Source organism: Myzus persicae, unplaced genomic scaffold, assembly GCF_001856785.1.
Source record: "Myzus persicae strain clone G006 unplaced genomic scaffold, MPER_G0061.0, whole genome shotgun sequence".
NCBI lineage: Eukaryota > Metazoa > Arthropoda > Insecta > Hemiptera > Aphididae > Myzus > Myzus persicae.
Window position 1 is genome coordinate 758006 of NW_019101569.1, and position 22845 is coordinate 780850.

Genomic DNA, 22845 nt, shown 5'->3' on the forward strand with positions numbered 1-22845 from the left:
AGTTGTACCGTCTACGGTTACACTTCGATTACGCTTCATCAGCTGAAAACAGATTTTATAACCGGTCAAATTCGGCCGATTAAACTTCGGTTAACTTTAGTCGGAAATGGTACAACTGGGCACTGGCCCTAAGGTTTTGATGAGCTAGAGTGGCACATAAATGATAAATGTGGAACTACTGACCAAAGGTAAACTGCGTTACCAATAATCAATTTAAGGGCTATGGGCTATGCATCTTAGATAATATACATACTAGATAGAGCTATGCGTATATCACTCGTATAGTTTGCGCTTGAAGCAGACTTGCTCAGCCTGTTCGGCTCAGATGTATTTGTTACGCATGTGTCAGAAATGAAATAGGTAGCGCGGGCGCAGGGCCTTGTTTTCACCTAAAATGTTATGTATTTAAACATGACATAAAAACAGATTTTGGTACTCATGTCGTACACGATCTACCAAACTCGTTTTCGAGTAGTGCGCGATCTACCAAAAATAGTATTTAATTTACATATTATTTTTATCACAACGAAATAATAATATACAAAGATTATACAAGTATTATTTTTATAAAAAACCTTAAACTAAAAATGTTGTTTTCATGTCTGAAAGAAAATCGTCAAATATTGTATCTATGGATGGATGAAGTGATCACCACCACTCTTCTTTCAACTGCCTTTCGAGTAAAGGTGAAGCTCCGTTTACTATTATACCGTATCTTTTCTTCACAATACGCCAAAGACCCTCGATTGACTGAGTATGTGCTCCTGTACTTGGATCAATAAAATTTAAGCTATGATTTAATAATCTTAAAATCGTAAATTATTTTAGCACCGCTCGGCGCTCGGAAAAACCGGTAGATCGCGTACGACATCACTACCCAGATTTTTTTTTGAAATTAAAATTTCCAGTGTTAAAATTAATATAAATGTATTTTCATTATGAATTACAATTACGTCTATTTAGTATTTACGTCCAAGTCCGGCCCGCGAAGTATGCAACGGCGCATACTGCCATACTGGTTATCTCCTAAAATATACGAATTATCTCCCATCCTTATTATTGTAAATAAAAAGATTAGTCGTTAATATACACTGGCGCATACTAGTAACATGTCCGAAATAATGGTAATCAGTAAAAAACGACAAAGTTATAAGAAGTTATTATGAGTAATACAGTATAAAGTATTATTATTATTATTATTGTAAATCATAAGTTATTATATACTAATATAATGTATAAAATCGCCACTATAATAAAAGTAACAACAGCAGTGGACATAGCCATCCCTCTATATGGGTATTTATAACGAAAATTTGACTGAAGGTAGCGAATGACAAATCAAAATTAGCTCAAAATCAGGGACGGATCCAAGGCGGGTCTAGAGGCCCAGCCCCCCCCCAGACATATTATTTCCAAATTTTTTTTATAGTTCTACCGACCCTTATATTACTATATTTTAAATAATATGTATGTGGGCCTGTCCCAGATTTTTGCTCTGGATCCATGCCTATTCAAAATGCATTGAGGACATTTCAAACAAAAAAGAACAAATTTTAAATTCAATTTTTATGAAATTTTAAATTCTCAAGACGTAAAACTAATTAAAAGAAATTTACACATGCTCGAACTTTTATATTTTACCTAAATCACAGTGCAAACTTTTTTGGAATTGCACAACAATTTTGACAATTTAATCGATAAAATCGATATACCTAATACTTATATATGACTAATTGTACCAATATTAATACAGTTCTATTTTCAGTCTTAAGTCTGAGTAATTGAATAGAAAATGTTAATTTGGTAAAAATATTTCTAGGCCTAACGTATGAATAAAAAATGTGTAGGCCTCATTTACGTATAATATACTACATTTACTGCAACATATACTTGTATACCCTAGCCGCCAAGAGTTTTTCTATGAGTAACTTATGTTGTCGTCGACTAAAGCTTATGACATATTTACAAGGCATATTATAAACTTTTATGGTTTTATAGTGGGTATATAAATATTTTATATTTTTATATTAAATATTTGTTTGTCTTGCGCTGCTGGAAAGTATCTAGTATCTACACAAACGCCAACATAATTCGTGTCTTCACACGATTATATTAAAATATAAAATGTAGAATTTAATAATGTGCCTATTATTATTCATATTAATAATTATTGTAATGCATAATTTTATTGTTATGTACATGGTAAATTATTATGATTTATTGTCATTTTCCATCATATTTTGTTGGTTTTCTTCTACCAGCTCTTCTGCCCATGGCTGTTGTTCGCCCGAAGCGAAAATGGCATACAACACAGCCACCGCAAAACATATTATCGCCATCAGGACAGCAGTTTCGACTTCGTTAAGTATCTATGTACAAATATAATTACAGTAGTTAACTTAATTTAACACAAATAGGAAAATTAAAAATGTTTTTATATTATTACCCTATAACTCAATATTCTATTTACATAGACCCACAAAAATTTGGAAATATAATGTATGCTCAGCAATAAACTATCTATTAAACTAGCATACTTTGGTGCGATGTCCAAAACATTTATGTTGAATCCTATACCAAACAAACGTAATTTTGTTTGTGAACATTATAAAAAGTAGTTTTCATTATTGTACTTTTCACATGCTTTTAAATGTAGCTAAACTTACCAAAATTATAAAGATAATCCATTTCTTTGAGAAAATATTTGCTAATTTTATTAGTTCTTGCAGTGTGGCCAAAAACGGCTTCCAGAATAAAAATTATGCCCGCTGAACCGAAATATGAGCAACTCCAGAACTTTCTGACTGTGGAGGTGGAAATGGGTTCGATGATTTCTGGAACTAATTCTACTAGGACGACGAAAAGTAACAATAAGATGATAGTGTATGTTCTCAAATTCCATTCGAACAAGTCCTGTGTAGTTAATAATTTGTATTAAGACAGCAATATATTATGAAACAGATCACTCGCTAAAACAAAAATATAATATCACTTCTTATTGTATTAAAAAAAAACACATACTTCACCGTATACATCACTATCGTATGATTCTGTAAGTCGAGCGTCACAAAAGCATAATAAAACAATCACGAGGAGCGGCTTAGAAGTGCAAATCGATTTCCACGGGATGTCCGATATTATTGATCGGGTTAACGAAACGCCAGATGTTCCAAAAGAATATCGCGAGTTGTTTGAACCTCCAAACAAAATAAAATCGAGGTTCATTCCCCTGAATGAATAATTCCCATTGATCACGTACAACCATAAAACGTACCACGCCAATCCAATCACACCTATAACGAAGTAGGTGTATAAAATATAGGTTAGGGACCTATATATTGTAGGTTCATTTATGAGATTATTATCCTGATATTCGATATTCAATAAATCAGTATTACGATTTAATTGTGAGTAAATTACCAGTAAATAGAGTTAAAGTATAAGATGAATGTGCATCGTGGAGTTTATCAATATTATCGTAGAGAAATCCGCCATCATATATCAACACGTAAAACACTATTGGAACGTGGCGTATTGATTGTTTGTTCAGTGGGACCCAATACGTCCAAACCCTGTCAATTGACACATCCACCACGGCCTGTAGGACAATAATTCACTAAGACTTTTACTATTTACTAACGTGTGCTATGAAATCGCACTTCATAATAAAGAATCTTATTTTTACCAATGTCGTTCCTACACAAAACTGTAGGATGCAATGCGTGAAAGCGTTTAAGTAATGTATACTCATGATTATTAATAAATGGCCAATCGACGATATGGCGACAAAAATCCCTAAAATACTGAAAATACCATTATAACACTAAACTGCATTATGATAATTCTTAAACTAGGTGTAGGGCTAGGATTAATATTTAATACATATTAGTATTTTATATCATGTTGGTACTGTATGCACCCTAGTTCAAATTTAGTTTTACGAGATAATAAAAACCACGCACGTTATAACAAAAACTATTTTTCATAGCGGAATATTTTTTGTTTACATACTTTTGCACTCATGTCCAATGGTAAATTTTTGATGGCAAGAGTTTGAGTTAAGTAACTGTAAATGTATTTAATTTAAATTTAAAACGATTGAGAGGACGTTACATCCGCAAAATAATATGTTGTTTCCGTCTTACAAATGCACCTATATAACATAGCAATAAGTATAATAACTGTTTAAGGGATAGAACCACTCAGGCTGTAGTCCAAACTAAGCAACCATATTTTCACATTTTAAAGAGGAGAACATTTATATGTGCAACGTTGTTTTTATTTTTTCTATGTAACCAATATGAAAAAAGTTCTTATTGTTTTAAAATTTAAAATTTACTATTTTTGAGTTTTTATAAATTGAACACTTTTTTCCGTATTTATGATATAGAAAAAATAAGAACAACATTGTATAGTAAATGTTATTCCCTATGTAGTGTGAAAATGTGGTTGCTTAGTTTGGACTACAGCCTGAGTGGTTCTATCCCGTGCAAAACAATTTTTCTATGTTATACATTTGTAAGGCGAAGACAACATGTCTTAAATTGAAAGTATAGACATTTTATTTGTGTCTTGTACAAGTATTTTCACGAAATATACCTATTGAATAATTTACAGTAAAAAAGAAGGGTTATGAATTGAAAACGGAGGCTTATAAATTGTAATTTATAATATCTCAAATTGTATGAATTTGAAAATACAGTAAAAGTATATTTAAAAATTCTAAAAATCAGAATTTGAATAAACTTATCATTAAATTAAAAATATATGGGATCTATAGCATATTAGCATGCTTGGTAAATCACTCTGTAATCATATTTGTAAGCATAATATTTTATGCAGAAAAAAAATGCACAATTTACTACATGTCTATATTTTATAATGCAATATTACATATAAATCTTAGCCCTAATTATATTTTAGTATTGATCGATTACTTGTGAGCCGGATAAACAGTAGCTAAGACACCACCAGGTATTAAACCAATATAATATCCATCCATATTGTAAGATACGCAACCATAATGAGAAAAGTCAATCTGTAATCATATTAGGTATAATGTTATTTAAATAAATGGTTGATAATTTATCTACTTTAATAGTAGGTAGGTTATTATAGAAATCAATTTATTAAAATTTATCAATTATTTGGTATAATAGGCACTCACTTTGTTTTGTTCTCCCACAAAATCAATAAATTTATAATACATAAACGACTGAACTGACGTAATGGATACACCTATAAAAAAACAATCAGTTTATCATACACTCATGTATACTACAGTAAAAAAAAGAAAATAATAAAAGAATACCAATAACATGTTCAAAGCAGGCCTTATGTACAGATACAGATACATATTTACAAAAGTATTTAAAATATGTATTTGAATACTCAGTAAAAATGTATTTAAGTATAAACTCAAATACTTTAAAAAAGTATGTTATTGTATATGCTTTAAAATACTTTCATATTTTGTATAAAATATTTTTTTTATCTTTTAAATCAAATAAACCAATTTTAATGTTTTACGTGAATACATCGTGTATATGTCATATTATACAATAATACGATTTAAAACGATGGTATAGTTTAGTATTTATCTCTAAATTATTCTAATGCAATAAAAATCGTTGAAATCGCTGACCTCAATTCATATTCAATGTCTTGCTTGGAAATAAGTCTTCTATTAAATATAGGTAATTTTGTATTACATAAAATTTATATATCACCTAACGAAAGTATAAATAATGATCTTAATGAAATTGAACATCAAATTTTAAAAATGACAACCTCCCAAAGTAGTTTCTATTTGATGATTTTAGGTGACATTAAGGAGATAAATTGATATCTCTCAAACAAATAATGAAAATACAAACGATCATCTTAGATTATTATATAATGACGACTATATTAGTACTATAAATTGCAACATAAGATCAAATAAAAATAGTGGGTAATGTAGTATAGACCAAATATATTCAGTAAAACAAAATCTTTAAAAAAAATATGTAACTTATGTTGCTTATACAACAATAAATTACAGATCATTATTCTACAATATTAAACACCAGTCACACCTCAAACAATCAAAAAACGGTTAATACATTTAATCAAAATACATTCTCTGAGAAACTTTTAAAGCAAAATTGGGTAAAAAAATTAAACATTATAGATGTAGATACTGCATAAGAAGATTTCATAAGCCAATTAATTATCTACCTTAAAAACTGATTCCACTGATATAATACAAATTTCATCCAAAACCAAACAAATCAAACCCTGGTGTCCTTCATAGCAATTGTTTTATCAATATGATGTAGAGATCATCTACATAGTCATACTAAGGAACACCCAGTGTTGTGAAATACCTATTTGAGGGGAAGTATTTAAATACTTTTTTAATGTATTGAATGACTTCTTAAATATTTTCAGCATGAATTATACTCAGTGGTATTTTAAATACTTTTTTTTTATATTAAATATTTATTTGTATCGAATAATTTTGGTTTTTTTTCGAACATTTTACGAAATATTTGATTGGAAAAATATTATTCAGTAGAGCAGGTATTTTAGAATGAGTGGAGCAACCATTAAAAAAAATTCTTCACTGTAGTATGACAGCAATACAACATCTCAACAGAGATAATCAAAAATAATTTAAATAATTTGTTGGTACCGACCACTATTGTACATCGTATAATCTTTAACACATCCACTTCAAAAGGTATTTTTCCCGATATATTTAAAATATTAATCATTACTTCAGTTTTTAAAAGAAGGGGACAAACAGAATATGGAAACTACTATCGACCGGCGAACGATATCTATTACCTACATCAGAATATATCTCCAACATTTTCGAAAAAATTCTTAAAAATGAGGTACAAGAATATCTTGTAAAGAAATAATTTATCACATCACAATTTGGATTTAGACCAAGATAAGGCACATACCTAGGAATTTCAAATATTACAAAAGCAGTTTATAAAGCATTAAATAATAAAAAATGCACAAAGGTATACTCAGACCTTGCAAAAGTATTTGATATTGTTAACGAAGAAATATTATTATCAAAACTAAATACATAGGAATTAATAAGACAGACTTAAGCTTAATAAAATCGTATTTGTCTTCACATTCTCAATATGTAAGAATTAAAAACACAGGGCCTTATATTATAAAATACATTTGAAATGAAAAACTAAAGAATTTTAAGATTTGCTTAAATAAATGGTTAATATGCAACAAACTATGGATTTAATGAATAAATACTGTCAACAATTTAGTTTTAAATTATTAATATTAATTTATATCCGATAGTTAAGTTTTAATATAAATGAATAAAACTATTTTTTATAATGTTTTTAGGTATTTGTTTAATGTAATTAGCCAATTTCAGATAAAATTTGTTGATAAGCTCATGGGCACCCACACGAGTATGCTCGTTATTCTTTGTGAAGTAAATAAAAATAATATATTTTCATCTCTGGCAGCATTATAGGTGGTCATCGGGGGGAGGGAGGCTTAGGGGGCCTAGCCTCCATAGAAATTTCACTAGCCCCTCAAAATTAAAACTATTAAAAAAATTATTGTGATTATTCTATCCCTCCTAAAAATTCAACCAAATGTCTACCTATGGGCAGCCCACAGTTTCAATTCAAACAAGAGAACCAGAGTGACAACTCATAAATTAAAATTATTTATCAACGAGAGTTCCGATAAAATAAATATAAGATAATATTAAGCACGGTTTACCTTCTTAAAAACTAATTATTAGGGCACTCTAAGAATATTATTCTTAAAGAGTGGGTTTTAAAACCAACAAAAGTTGGTCGTATGTTGTAGACATATTTTGATATTTGTTCTCGAAGAATGTCTATTGTTCACACCTTAAACGGCTTAAACTGAAGACAACTGAGCGTTACCAGAATATCGGCAGCTAGCACACAGCTATATTTCACGAAGATTTAAATAGTCAGTGGGATAAATTATAATCGATTACACACTGCGATTTACCTATAATTCCAAGCATAACTATCCCGTATCCTCTGTTCCAATATGTAGTTTTCAAACGATCAAACCTGTCGACGAAACTGGGCGACGGTTGTTCTGGAACTTGTGAGTGAGGCGGAGAAATCCATCTACTGATCGCGTTATCTCCGAAATTCATTATTCACGTTTTAAAATAAACCAGCTGGCAGACGGGTTCATTAACAGCAGCAGCTGTGTATTTTTTTGACAGTCAAAACTTTATTTTGATTTTATTTATTTGAAAAATACAATCTGTAAGTAATGTTCACAAAAAGCATATATTATGTGATTTAGTACAATGAATAGTATGAGAACATGATTTAAGAAATTACCCAGCAGTAATACTTTTCAAGTCAAAATTTAAAATGGTTTTAATAGTTTTAGATAACTTTTTTTATAGTTGAGTATTTGAGTACCCCAAAAATACAAAAATATTTCTTTTAAATCGTTACTATAAATAAGTTCCTATTTAATTATATTTTTTATATGTGTAGACATATAGTATAATAATGTAGTTTAATAAATATTATATTTACATTAATAATTCCATCATATGTTGTACACTTATTGCCATAGTTAACGAGAGAAATGTAATTAAGAAATGTTTAAATAATGCGAATTATCAAATTGACTTTTAATAAAATATGTACCTATATTTACTTAATGATTCCGTTGTCTATAGTTAATACGACAACAACATCATGATCATATAATATCCAGTATTTACCTATTGGCTATGTTATGTTATATTAACATGGGTAATTAATTTTCTATTAATATTATAACTTCTTATACAGTAATGTCGGTATGATACTTACATCAATGCTCGATAGTTCCCCGAACGTTTCAAATGTGTAAAAACGATGAACCGATCGTGTATCTTGCAGTCTACGTGTAGTGTGAGCAACGAATAACATTAATATACTGAAATTATGTAGTGTAAAAATTATGCATAAGCCATATGGCGCAAAATAACTCTATGATTAATGTTAATGTAATACGATTATATTTATCTTCAATATTTAAAATGCATCCGCATTGAATTTGTCAATATAATATTATGTTTTTTGTCTAAAATATGGGTCATATCTTTATAATAATAATTTAAAGTTTATTTTATAATTTATTTACTGAGCATAGTTTATTAACAGTGAGACCGAGTGACATCTCTCTAGTATACCTATGTTATTATTATAACAGTAAAATGTTAATTAATTTTACATCGGTAATATCAATAATACATAGATACATTATATTAATGTGTATGTATTAATAATTTTTATATGATTTAATTTTTTAAATAAAATTTAACCATCTTTTATAATATTGAATTATTTTTCCAACGCTGAAGATATGACTAAAATTGTAAATTATATTAAATTATTGTTTTATCAGTAAACGATCATTTCAAAAATTTACTTAGGTACTTTAAGGATAATGAAAGTGGGCATTCACTAAGAATAGTAATCGTTAAATATGTAAAAATAATACAAATTATGTCATGTCAAAATACTCGTTTGCTAGCTAAATAATACTTTTTGCAACAATTTATTATCTACATAATATGAATTCATCATGTGGTTTATTGATTGTTTTAGTATTTATATGAAGCGATGTTATTTATGTTGGTACATAATGAAATTTAATCATTTAATATAAAGCGACCGACGATAAGTTTGAATAAGTTGAGTTCAGCTAGTAACATAATATAATGTCAATATTTTGAGTGACCCTTGAAAAAATATTCTGAAATTGAATAGATATATGCACTTAAAAGCAAATAGAGGGTAAGTGAATAATGCTCAAGGGTGTTCACAGGGAGGGAGTAGAGGTAGCTGTCCCATTTTGCTTTATTTTGGGTCAATTATCATATTCACATCCATTATATATTAAAAATTTTCATTTTATGATAAGGCTGCTCCTAAAATTGTTCAACTGCTACTATGACTTACTTATCAACCAAATTCAAGCTTTTTGTCTCAACGAATAACATTTTATTGACATTTATAGAATAAAAAAAGAAAAAAGAAAAAAGAAACTAGAAAATGTCAATAAATAACTTAAAAAGAGTCAGAATAATATTTTAAGAATTTTATAATGTATAGGAAATGATAAATTTGAACATTTTATGAAAATGTCAAATTCCTGCATTTAACAGTTTTTGATTGACAACAAAATAAGAAAATTATTGTTTGAGAATTTGTTAATTTACAGGTATACCTATACAGAAAGATCTAATGAATAACATCAAACTCTCGTTAAAAATTAATTTTGGCTTTCTGCTACACCTTTTTCCTGTAAATGTAGGAAAACATAAGGGAAATCTTGTATTCAATTTTTAAATCTTAGATGTAAAAAGAACATTGTTTATGAATTTATAACTAATTTTAATTTGCAAACTTTCAAGATTCTTACAAATTTTGTCAAAATTCTAAATTCAATCGCTCATAAACAATCAGTGTAGATTTACCAAAACTTTTTTAAAATTTTTAATAACAACAATTTACGAGGAACCTAGTATTACATTTTCAAGATTTTTGACAGAGCAAAAATGTATAAATAGTTCAACACGAGTCAAAATAGTTTGATATTGACAAATTTAATGGCGTAAAAAAATACAAACAATAAAATCAATGAAAATGTCATTTATCTACGGTAATTTTTTTTAAAGTTCACCAAAAGCCAAAATCGATTTTGTCAAAAACCAATTTTAATTAAAAATCTTAGTTTTTCCTTAATAATTGTTTGTTTTTCTCAAGATTTTGAAAACTATAGGAAATTTTTACTTTTGACCTTCTAAAGTATCAACTAGATTTACTTTCCTACCAGAAAGCCGAAGAATTTTTACAACCCCAAAAGGTGATGACAGACACTGAGATAAAAAAAAAAATATAAACACACATCATTGAAAAATTAATAAATTAATTTCATCGCTCAGAATTTTAAAGTTATCTCTGTAGGCATATATTATAGGTTAGGTTGGGTTACCTAGGTTTGTTTCGTCAAAGACTTTCGGATGGAATAAAAATAAAAAAAATAAAAATATGAGTACAAATATTATGCACTAATAATTTAGTATTATATATTGTACACATATTGAATTTTTTTTAATGTAATGTTTAAATAATGGCAATAATGCAATTCGTCAAATTAACCTATGATAATGGAATATATGTATATTTATCATTTGTATATTTAAGAGGACGTAACACTAGTATTTGTTGTTTCCGTCTTACCAATGCGTAATATAGCAAAATTACGCTCGGCAGAACACTTGTAGCTCCTTTAGTTTAAAAATTAGATTGAATCGACCTATTATGAAACTTGATGGTAAGAACATTATCTGCGTTTGTACTTTGGTTTTTGCGATAATTCAATTTTTAAGTGAGTTATGACCATTTTTAATTTACCGTAGGTATATTATATACATATAACTTGCTAAAAATTTAATTATCGTAAAAAACCAACGTACAAACACAGATGATGTTCTTACCATCAAGTTCTGAAATTCACTCTAATTTTTAAACTAAAGGAGCTACAAGTATTCTGCTGAGCGTAAATTTGCTATATTCCGCACTGGTATGACGGAGACAACAAATACCAGTATTACGTCCTCTTAATGAATCCGTTCTCTGTAGTCTATATACGACATCTAGGTAATCGTAATATAATGTCCAGACAACCAGTACAATATTTATGTATAATAATTAATCTTTTATTAATAATATAACTACTTATATAATTAATACGTGATACTAAAATCGATAGTTTCCTGAACATTTCAAATATTGTGTATAAATGATAATCTGGTATGTGCATCTTGCTGTCTAAGTGTGGCGTGAACAATGAATTACTTCAATGCATCACTGAAATTATATAGAGTGTATAAATTATACATAAACCGTATGCGCGAAATATTTCTATAACTAATGTCTATTTATACACATAATACGATTATATTTATCTTTAATATTTAATTCATCCTCATTGCATTCGTCAATATAATATTATTTTGTAATTTGTCAACATAACATTATAATAACTAGTTGAATTACCCGTCGCTGCCGGGTTACAGAAAAACAACCTTCTTTTTTCTTAAATAATACTTAAATTTTACAAAGAAAATAAAGATTTTACATGTGATTTAATCAATAATTTAAATTACTACCTCAAACATAATTGAACTGGACTAAAAGTGTTTGTTTTAAATTTTTTGTTATGTGAACATTCGAATTTGGTTTCCAACCACCAGTCGAACCCCCAGACGACAGATTTATATCAAGCTATAAATAAATAATATATTACTTTAGGTGAAATGGACGACAAACATTACAAACTAAAATTAAAATAGATTCAACTCTACATTGATTACAAATTGGTCTAGTTTTAGATACATATTAAATTTAACAAATTTCTCTACTGCAAAAGTTTATTTTGAATTTGTAATATGGAAGTTTTACTATTTTATTCAAAATAATATACTTACTATAAGAGTATCGTCAAAAGGTATCAAATATGTTAAATTCCCTTTCATCTCAGTTATACTTAATGTCTTTTTATTAAAATAAACATTAAATAAAATTGAATGGTTATTTGTTGAATCACAAGGATATAATTTTTGAAAGACAATACGATATTCTCCCTGTAATAAAATAATATATGAACGTTTTTGTAGATACCTCAAATTTAAATTATACACATCACATAGAGAATAATATTTACTATGTTTAATAAATCAAAGTGACTATAAATTTACCACAGGTAAGTTCGGCATAAAATTGTTTTTTGATTGAGATATTGAAAAAAATACAAAAATTACGAAAATTAGAATTTTAATCATTTTCTTGATAATATATTATATCATTAATGGTAGAGTATTTCGTAAGTATTCAACTGTAAAAATGAATAACAACTATTATTTTCCAAAATGTATTGACACATTTAGATGGATTAATACCTATACTAGAGCTGCTACATTTAAATATTGCCGGAAATTCTTATATAATTATATTGAACAGGAAAAATGTAATTAGGTTGCACCGGAAGTGTTAAATTTATAAATTTAAGTTGAATGTTAGAAAATGAATGAAAGAATAATATGCTATTAATCTATTATATACCTTATACCTATGTTATTAAAATGTCCTTAAATAAAATTATTGGATAAAGAATAAAATTGAAAATTATAAATTTTAAGTTTTCATGTAAGTAGGATAAAAAAAGTCAATTCTGCGGCCTCATCAACATCAGCTTCATCCACCTCAGGTCCCTTAAGCCATCAGAGTGATAAGATGATTTTTTCATGTGATCAATTCATTTTTCGATCAACCCAACTTTTGTAATATGAACACAAATATAGGTAAATAAAATATTTTCTATTCATGTTAATCAAATCATGGATTTTTTGTCTCTGTCTAGACTAAAAATCAAGTTAATAAGAGTATAATTCATCGAGTTTTTTCATCAGGTTTTTTTGTTTGTTATAGTTGCGTTTGATACTATAGTAATACTGCGATCGATGTAGACGTACTACATGATGCAGTACAAACTACACCAATAGACAATAACTATTAATTATAAGTATTACAATAAACAATAAGGGGGACAAGGTGACCGAGTGGTCTGACGCGTCCGCTGCGACGCAGCCGGTCGCGGTTCGATCCTTGGCCACCGGGCGGCATTTTTCTCCGGACAAGTCGCGGTGACCGGAGAACAAGTGCTGCCATCCCCCACCCCCGGGGCATGGCAGAAACCTACGGGTGCCCCATTCGAAATTCTGCCAAATCAAACACACACGTGTTCCCCCCTACCGACCCAAAACCTACAATACCTACTCTACAGCTAATGGCCACAGTTGCCGGGCTCAAGATCAATAATAAAAAAAAATAATAATAAACAATAAATCATTTTCTATTTTATTATGATACAAAAAAAAACATAATTATAAAATAGAAAATTTAGTATAAATAATATTTTCATTATATTACTATTAATAATTCGTATCAAAATGTATGTGCTTTATCCAAATTCCTTTCGGGACACAAACAGGGTTCGGCTAGAATAGTGCTTAAACAGTAAGCCCTTAAAATTGCCAACATGTCACAATATGCATGGATTTGTATTTTTTTATTTTATTTATGAGTTAATATATTTAAGTATTTTTTCGATAAACATAATATTATGATATACGCGAGAATAACGGCCTCGTACTACGTATGAATATAATATTAAATAATAATAGTATAATATAATAACATTTTTCTAACATAGAAAAATGGTCAATTATTATTCCATTGTTGTCATAATACCTATTATTTTTCAAAGTCCCTACAATCCCAATAAATATATATAATTTATTCAGGATTCTATGTTTAAATCACAAAATAAATACTTTGCATTATATAACTTCAAATCTCAATTTACTTATCAGATTTTAAGCATTTTATTCCTAGCCAACCACTTTGAAATTGAAACTTAAACTGATGATGTCAAGTAACTATTTTATTCATCTTCGTGTTTTGATCGGCATCAACATTCTTAAATAGTAAATAGTAAATACTAATACATTTTATTCTATTATTAATTAGTACATTTTTAAAAACATCAGACATTTAGTTAAATATCTTATTATGGTGAAGGTATAACGCATTGCTCAGACTCGTGAAATGTAATTACGATTCAAAAATGTGAGTGTGGTAATAATAATTAATAATAACAATGAATATTTGAAAAATTCTTCAAATTTAGCAACATAAATTAGATTGTATATAAAAAATTATCAATGCTACTTTCGCTTTCCCACCAGAAAAATCCTTGTCAAATTACTCACACGGTATGAAAAATATAAGATGGGGGGGGGGAACTTCACGCTACACCCCCTTTTGAGCTACGAATTGAAATATGCTGCTAACATTTTGTAAATAGCCCCTAACTTATTTATAATTTCGAGTCCAAAAATCATACCAATCATTGGTGTTTATACGTGGGTGTAGTTTATACTGTTTAATGTTAATAGTATAATTTAAAATTATGTTATGTAACACACAATTGAAATATACTACTTACAGAAGTATTTTACAGAATATATCGGGCTACTATTTAATATAAGTTTAATATAGAATAATTGTTTCTTAGCCTTATAGACTTCATACATGAAAATATTACAATAAACATAAATTAATAATTTATTTTTTTAAATGTATTTATTAATTCTTTTTACCCAATATTTGTAGGAACATAACATTTGTTATTGAATATTATAAGCTCATGGTCATCAAATAAGAGCTCACATTAATTAATAACAATTTTTATTTTGTTTTGCTATTAAATAGATTATGTTTTTCAGATCTTCAAATTTTATTCATTTTAAATTTACTATATTAATTTTTAATTATTAAAGTTAGAAATCGTGGTTCATGGTTCTCGTCATTTATTATAAAACGTCAGGACTATACATCAAAAACATTTTTCGCCACCAGACTGTTTCAATCCTTTGCGGACTTTTTCTCATTTTGGTGCCGGATCCTGGAGTCATGTCACTATAATAGAATTATTGGTAAAAGGAAAATTGAAAAAAATAAAATTGATTCAATTAATTATTGATTCTTATTACTTTTATTTATCTTGTAACAAACGCTTAATATAAATTCAAAAATAATAAAATATAAAATTTTTGTTTTTTTGTTTAATTAAAAAAAAAGACATCTCTTATTGCTATAGTTGACTTTTGTACCAATGTACATGTCTTTATTTTTTACTTTTTCACATATAAAATTACATGTAGTTTTATTTTTGTTGAACTAGGGGTACTTTTAATTTTTTTTTGCCAAATCTGTGTGCACTTCTCATCAATTTACACGTACTACATACGCTGTATAATGATCATGTCCTTAAAAAACTGCTCCGGATAATAGATATCTAAAATGATTTAAAACAATTAATTAAATTATATATTATTTTGAAATAATTATATACAATACCTGTCATTGTAAATTGCCAGACTACACTGCAAGTCAGCCAATGAGTACCTACTCTTGATATTCAGTAATTTAATCTGTTTCAATAAATAAATGATTTACTAGAATTCTTGTTACATTTAAAAATCCCAAACAGTTTACTTCTGTGCATTTAGTTTTTTTACTTCACTGTATTCATTTAAACTAAACTCCATATCATTGAGATTGCTGAATGATGATTTTAAAATTATTGTTGGACTCGGTATAGTTTTCGACGTAGCACAGTTGAAACACAGTCGTTTTTCAACGGCGGATGGCACACTTTCAAACCACGAAAATTATAAGGAGTTGTGAGCTGTATATAGCAAATAGGTACATAAGACTGCGAGTAAACTGCATTAATATTTTCTTTTTTAGATTGTGTGAAATTTGGAAAAATTTTCCAAAATATGCAAATCAAGCACAATAACGTAAAAATAAGCGGTTTCCGGCAAAATGTATGAACTATGCAAAATATGTACATTCAAATTTTAGATTTGGTATGAATTTATTTCGCACTCTGCTAAATTTTACAATAAACAAAAAAGTATGCAAATGCTATACGTCCCGAACCTTGGTCATGAGGTTTTCTCCCCCGTCACTTACCTTTATGCGAGAGCTTTATAGTTAGGTACCTACACGGCTGTATATATATTACATTATTTATTACATTATAGTGTAGTAGTATAATATAATCACACAATTTTTTAGCAAATACTGCACACTATTATAGAATAATATTGTTTGATAACGTATTAATGCCGAGCCTAGAGAGAATATATTAAATTCACGATTAAAGTATCCATTTTTTTTATTACTTCTGTAAATTTCAAAGCCTAATTTTGAATTTTTTTCATGTATCGACACTTCTAGAGTTTTATATTAAGTTATAGTTTAACCGTTAAGACTAAAAACAATATTGTGAGATGCCGGACAAAAAATTGTACTCACGACAGTAGGGTATCTAAATGACCTATGCCTAACCTAACCAAAGAATTCAAAAACTAGAAAACTGATAACAACATATTATATTATAATATCTATCATCTATGGCAAAAGCCGATCGTCGTCACTCGTCGGAGACGATTCACAATTCTAATAATTTCATTGAACAAAAGAGAAATGTGTAAGGCAACAATAAACATTTGCTCACATATTTCATTCTACTCAAGTAATTTTTATAAAAAATCTCGATTTTTTCAGTTCGGGTTTAGATGAAGAAAGAAGTTCCTCGATATGGCGTCTGCACTCAAGATATGGCCTTGCAGCTATATATTACCCGAAGAGTCGATGTATACGTAAGTTTGATTACCTATTCTTTTGGGGCTTACATATTTTACTTTTTAGTCTCAAAATTAAAATTTATTGTCACAGACAATTTGCTACCCGGGTAAAGTAGGGGCATATTTTTTGTTCCCGAGCGCGCAACACAAAAAAATACGCTTATAGCACAAACGACGACGGCATATCCAGGTCGCAGAATAATAACATATTTATACAATTAAATAGATATAAATAGTGTTGTACATACTAGTCATACTACAGTAGTACAGTACACGGGAGTTCTTATGTCCCGCAAAATTCAACAATTTTTATTTTTAGTTTATATAAATGTTGAGTAATATATGAATATTACTATGCCGTCTGCTTGTGGTCGAACCGCGAATTAAAGTGACGCCGTCGTACATCAAACATCAAATTATTTTATAAAGCTGGGAAAGTCGCTCTGCTGATTATTGAATATCAATTGGAAATTAAATAAGGACATTTTAAATTTTAAATATTCTCGAATAGCTTAAAATATACCTAACCAATGCACTCAAAATTAATACATAAAATATTAATTATTAATTTCGTGCTCGACAGTATTCAGAGAAAAGATTTAACTTGGAATTTTACAAACTATAGTTGGTATAGTCGGTATACGGTAAATGTGATGCATTAGGCACTGAATACCTTTATGTTAAATCTAAAAAGTAGTAATCACATTTATTTACAATAAGATTTTTATTTAATAACTCATAAAAAAATATGCTTGTGCTTCGAATATTTAAACACTACCTTTATTAATTATTAAATTAAAAATTAAAATAATAGGTACTTTATATACTGTCGTAATTTAAATTTTAAAATTATAAATTATTTTGGTTAATGTTATACCCACTCATTTCATTATCTTAATGGTCTAATTTCAAAAACAGACCTCTTTGATATAAAAATTTGTAATATAATATCAATCTATGGTTTTATCATATTGACGTAGTATAAATTATAATGCAATCCGTGGCGATTGTCGAAGTAGTTGCAAAGACGCAATCGATCTAAAATTTCAGTTAGCAAAGCTGCAGACATGAACAAGAAACATGAAGCGATCCGTACGGTTTTTTTTTCATAATAAATCTCAATATTTTCAGACTTAAGTTCAGTCGTATATCTGATTTATTCCGCAGTGCACACACAATATCAGGGATTCTGCCGAAGCCCGAAAGCGTCGATGTTTAAAGTAATTAATTTTGGTTTCATATTTTTTTGGTGCTTAAATTTATTTCTTAAATAAAAATTTAATTTCATGAAAAATATGCTACCCCTATGTAGACACATATTTTATTTCTGAGAGCAAATGCATAAAATACGAGAGATCAAATAATATACAAACGCCGCTCGTCGTCGTCGTTTTTCTGCTCCCTGATCATAGGGTAATTTTATAATTATAACCTATTTTTAAGTACTTGAAATAGACATTCATTATACGGTTTAATTAAGAAATACCCGTTATAAGTGATTACTCATAAGACACAATTTTAATTTATAAAATGATAACTTATAATTTTTTTTAAATCAAAAGTTAGCAGTTACAGGACACTATTAATTTAGGGTTGAATATATTTCATTGTTCTATTATAATATATTAATATTACATTATATTATAGTTGTATCCAAAAAACAAAAATGTTCACAGAGAAGTCAACTCACTATCCTAAAAAGTAATCACCCCGTACAAATGATTATGAAAAATATACTTTTATACTAGTATAGGTGTCTATATATAATATAATAAATAATAATGAAATAAAAATAGACACAGGCGGTCAAATATTCTAAAATTGTGTAGTTATTCACACCTGGGTTTATACGAGTTAAAAAATTAAAGTCATGTAAATTTTAACTTTAAGTTTTACGGAAACCCGGTTTTTGACAAAATCAATTTTGATTTTTGATGTAACTTTAAAAAAAAAAACACCGTAGACATACATGACATTTTTACTGTAAATTTATAACGGCGTTTTCTGTTTTCTATAAGCCATAAAATTTTGACAACAAATTTCAAAAGCGTTTGAATTTTGAATTTTGACAAAATAAGTAAAAGTCACGAAAATGTGCAAAATATTTTGAGCTAGAAATTTATAAAAATGTGTCGTTTTATTGTTTTATATCTAATTTTTTTAAACTTAATACAAGATTCCTTATAAGTTTGTCTGCCTTTACCAAAAAAAAAAAATTCTACCGGAAAGACGAATTAAATTTTTATAAGCATTTGAAGTTGAAATTTTGACGACATTGGATATTCACTCCATTTCTCATATATAGTTATATAATTTAGAAATACCCGTTATAAGTGATGACTCATAAGACACAATTTTAATTTATAACTTATAATTTTTTTTAAATCCTAAGTTACCTGTTACGGGACACTATTAATTTGGTGTTGTATATTTCATTGTTCTATTATAATATACTAATATTACATTACATTATAGTTGTATCCAAAAAACAAAAATGTTCACAGAGTGGTAAACTCACTATCCTAAAAAGTAATCATCCAGTACGAGTGATTATGAAAAATATAATTTTATACTAGTTTAGGTATCTTTATATTATATAATAAATAGTAATGAAATAAATAGACACAGGCGTTCAGATATTCTAAAATTGTGTAGTTATTCAAACCTGGGTGTATACGAGTTAAAAAATTAAAGTTATGTACATTTTAACTTTTTAACTTCTTTTAGATTCCGAGCGGAGCAATGAAATTTGCAAGTAAATTTTACAATTTATTTTTTTGTTTTTTTCTGTCATCACGTTAATTTGGGAGAGTAAAAGTGCTTAGATTTTCTTCGACAAGCATCTTTTCAGATAAAAATGTGAATGGTATCGGTACTTCAAGGGGTCAAAAGTAAAAAATTATCAATAGTTTTCAAAAGCGGCAGGAAAATTAAACAAAAAATTAAGGAAAAAGCGAATATTTACGAAAACCCGGTTTTTGACAAAATCGATTTTAGTTTTTGATGTAACTTTCAAAAAAAAAAAAATACCGTAGATACACATGAAATTTTTACTGAATATTTATAACGGCCTTTTCTATAAGCCATATAATTTTGACAACAAATTGTTATAAGCTTTTGAATTTTGAATTTTAACAAAATAAGCAAAAGTCACGAAAATGTGTAAAATATTTTGAGTTAGAAATTCATAAAAATGTTTCGTTTTAAAGATACCTTATAAGTTTGTCTGCCTTTACCGAGAAAAAAAATTCTACCGGAAAGTCGAATTAAATATTTATAAACTTCAAATAGTTGAAATTTTGACGACATTGGATGTTCACTCCATTTCTCATATAGTGATTTTTACTTATTTTTTTATAATGAGAAACCAATAATTGCAGATATTTGAAATTCACATCACTTTTTTATATTTTCAATTCATATACTTAATACAATTTTACTTTTTACAAACAATTTGAATTTTGAATTTTTTTAGTTTATTTAGTTTTTTTTTTCAGGAGGTTAATACAATTTTAACAAAATGATAATAAAATTGTATTTTTTGGGTAAAAAAGCTTGAAAATTCAATAAAATTCTCCCGATAGATATTTATAATATTAGTTAAAAAATATTTAAAATACATAGGTACGATTTTAGTAATGAGCATTTAAAGTTTAAATTTTATCAAAATTCATATCATTTAAAATGTACAAATAATTTTATAATTTAAGATTTTTGAAATATTCAACTTTTGTAGGTTAGGGTTGAAAATTCAAAACAAAGTTCCAAGCAAGTTGGTTATTCTGTTATTAAAAAATGAAAAAAATATTATCACAGATTTTTTGTGTTCGAATGTGAACTAAATTAAAGGTTCAATTGCCAAGAATAATGATTTATGTTATTTTGTTGTAAATTAAAAATATTATTCGTGGGTACTTGAAACTTTTAATGTATATTATTATATTTTATACCCACAATGACTTTTTAAATGTACTTTTTTGTTAATGAATTCAATCTACTGCATGTAGTACTAATACTTACTAGTAAAATAAATTACTTTAATTACAATAATATCATCGAATATACTAAATTATTAAGTAATATTATAGACTGACAGACCGTCTTCGCTCAGAATCGTTTTTCGTATACAATGATTTTTTATCGTTGAATTCAAACTTAACACCATCCATTTCAGTGATCTAATTTAACCTAATGTACAGCAGAGTGACCTCCACATACCAGCTTTTTTAAATATAATTTTCAATATCTTAACATTTTTAACTTAACTGATTTGTATTGCTAAACATTTATTAAATAATGAGTTACTTTTGTAAGTTTCCAAATCAATTTTAACTTAACTGAATTAAAAATTAAATTAGGAGAACTATTAACTTAAAACTGTTTGAAATGTTTCATATCGACTTAACTTAACTCATTTAAAAATTTTCATTAACTAGAACAGGCTTGCAGTTATTATTATACTAAATTTTTTTTTACGTATAAGTACTCACATAACATATTACCTAACACTGATTTATTGCAATAATTATTTATTTTCTTAAACACAATATTTCAGGAATTAATATATTATAAATTAATTAATAATAAAAATAATTGAATTGAACGATATTTATAAAATATTGAAATAAAATAAACACACTTGCTAATTAGTAATGGTAACTAGTCCCTGAGTATTATATACTATTATTAAAATAAAAATGAACCAGTAGCAGAGTTCTAGTAGATAACTAACTTGCCGTGCCTAGTGAAGAAACATGACTTTCGTAAGGTATAAAACTTATACGTTCTTGAATAAAATAGTTAAAACAAAAATTAACAAATAATAACTAAGTATAGATAAGAAAAAAGCTAAAACTTAAAGAGATTATTTTAGCTATATAATATCTGTAATTTCTAATAACAAATAGCACATACGTATATTGTTGAACATTTTACTATATAGGCTGCATTTTTTTTCAGAGATGGTATTCGTCAGTGAAAATTTGCCAAATTTTGAATACAATGTCATGTTACGCAGTGTGAAATGTGTTGACGTGAGTGTTTCAAAGACTTAGTTGTATAGCAGAAAACATGTGGTATGTACTTTTTATTTTTCAGCAGATTTATTTAATATTGTCAAATGATCAGAGTTTGTATTGCCCCCAACTTTTCAATTTAATTGTAATGAAACTACTAGTATAACGCTATTCCGGCTATCAATAAAATTATGATAAAAATTAGGAAATTAGTCAGGTATGAAATTTATTTTATTTTTTGTTTAAAATTTTTTTTTGTAATATTTAAATATTTTCACCGATTATCAGGTACGATGACCTGTAGTCACTATAGAGACTGTGTGTGTGTGAGAGAGAGTGAGAGGTAATGAGATGGAAAAAATAGAGAGAGAGAGAAAGAGAGAAATGGGAGGGAGAAAGACTGAGGGTGAAAAGGTTGATGGGGGGAAGGGAGAGTGAGTGAGACTTGTAGGGAGGGAAAATTGGAAGTGTGGAGGTAGAATAGTTAGGTTAACAATGGCGTCATGTCGAATACGTAGGAAA

The 22845-nt window shown here is 27.8% G+C and overlaps 2 protein-coding genes across 2 annotated transcripts; both read right to left on the reverse strand.

Annotated features, from left to right (window-relative positions):
* Positions 1-1618: 1618 nt before the first annotated feature.
* On the reverse strand, positions 1619-8959 carry LOC111029715 (probable vesicular glutamate transporter eat-4). Its single transcript, XM_022308850.1, has 10 exons — positions 8850-8959; positions 8017-8283; positions 5168-5238; positions 4938-5038; positions 3686-3803; positions 3421-3598; positions 3022-3293; positions 2667-2913; positions 2447-2571; positions 1619-2369 (listed from the first exon to the last, which is right to left on the reverse strand). Exons 2-10 carry the CDS (start codon positions 8168-8170, stop codon positions 2211-2213), a joined length of 1425 nt encoding a protein of 474 aa, XP_022164542.1. The 5' UTR covers positions 8171-8283; positions 8850-8959; the 3' UTR covers positions 1619-2210.
* Positions 8960-12200: 3241 nt separating this feature from the next.
* Positions 12201-12835, reverse strand: LOC111029686 (the record flags this gene model as incomplete). Its single annotated transcript, XM_022308803.1, has 3 exons — positions 12201-12314; positions 12518-12673; positions 12788-12835. Coding segments are annotated over 3 exons (318 nt in total), but the record flags the coding sequence as incomplete, so codon positions are not given.
* Positions 12836-22845: the final 10010 nt, after the last annotated feature.

Bases quoted from the DNA above. Each gene is read 5' to 3' on its own strand.
- LOC111029715 (XM_022308850.1), bottom strand. From the start codon at position 8,170: ATGAATTTCGGAGATAACGCGATCAGTAGATGGATTTCTCCGCCTCAC. The intron at 5,239-8,016 runs GTAAATCGCAGT...GTTTTTTTATAG, and splicing joins AGTTATGCTTGGAATTATAG to GTGTATCCATTACGTCAGTT. The intron at 3,599-3,685 runs GTAAAAATAAGA...ATTGTCCTACAG, and splicing joins TTTGTGTAGGAACGACATTG to GCCGTGGTGGATGTGTCAAT.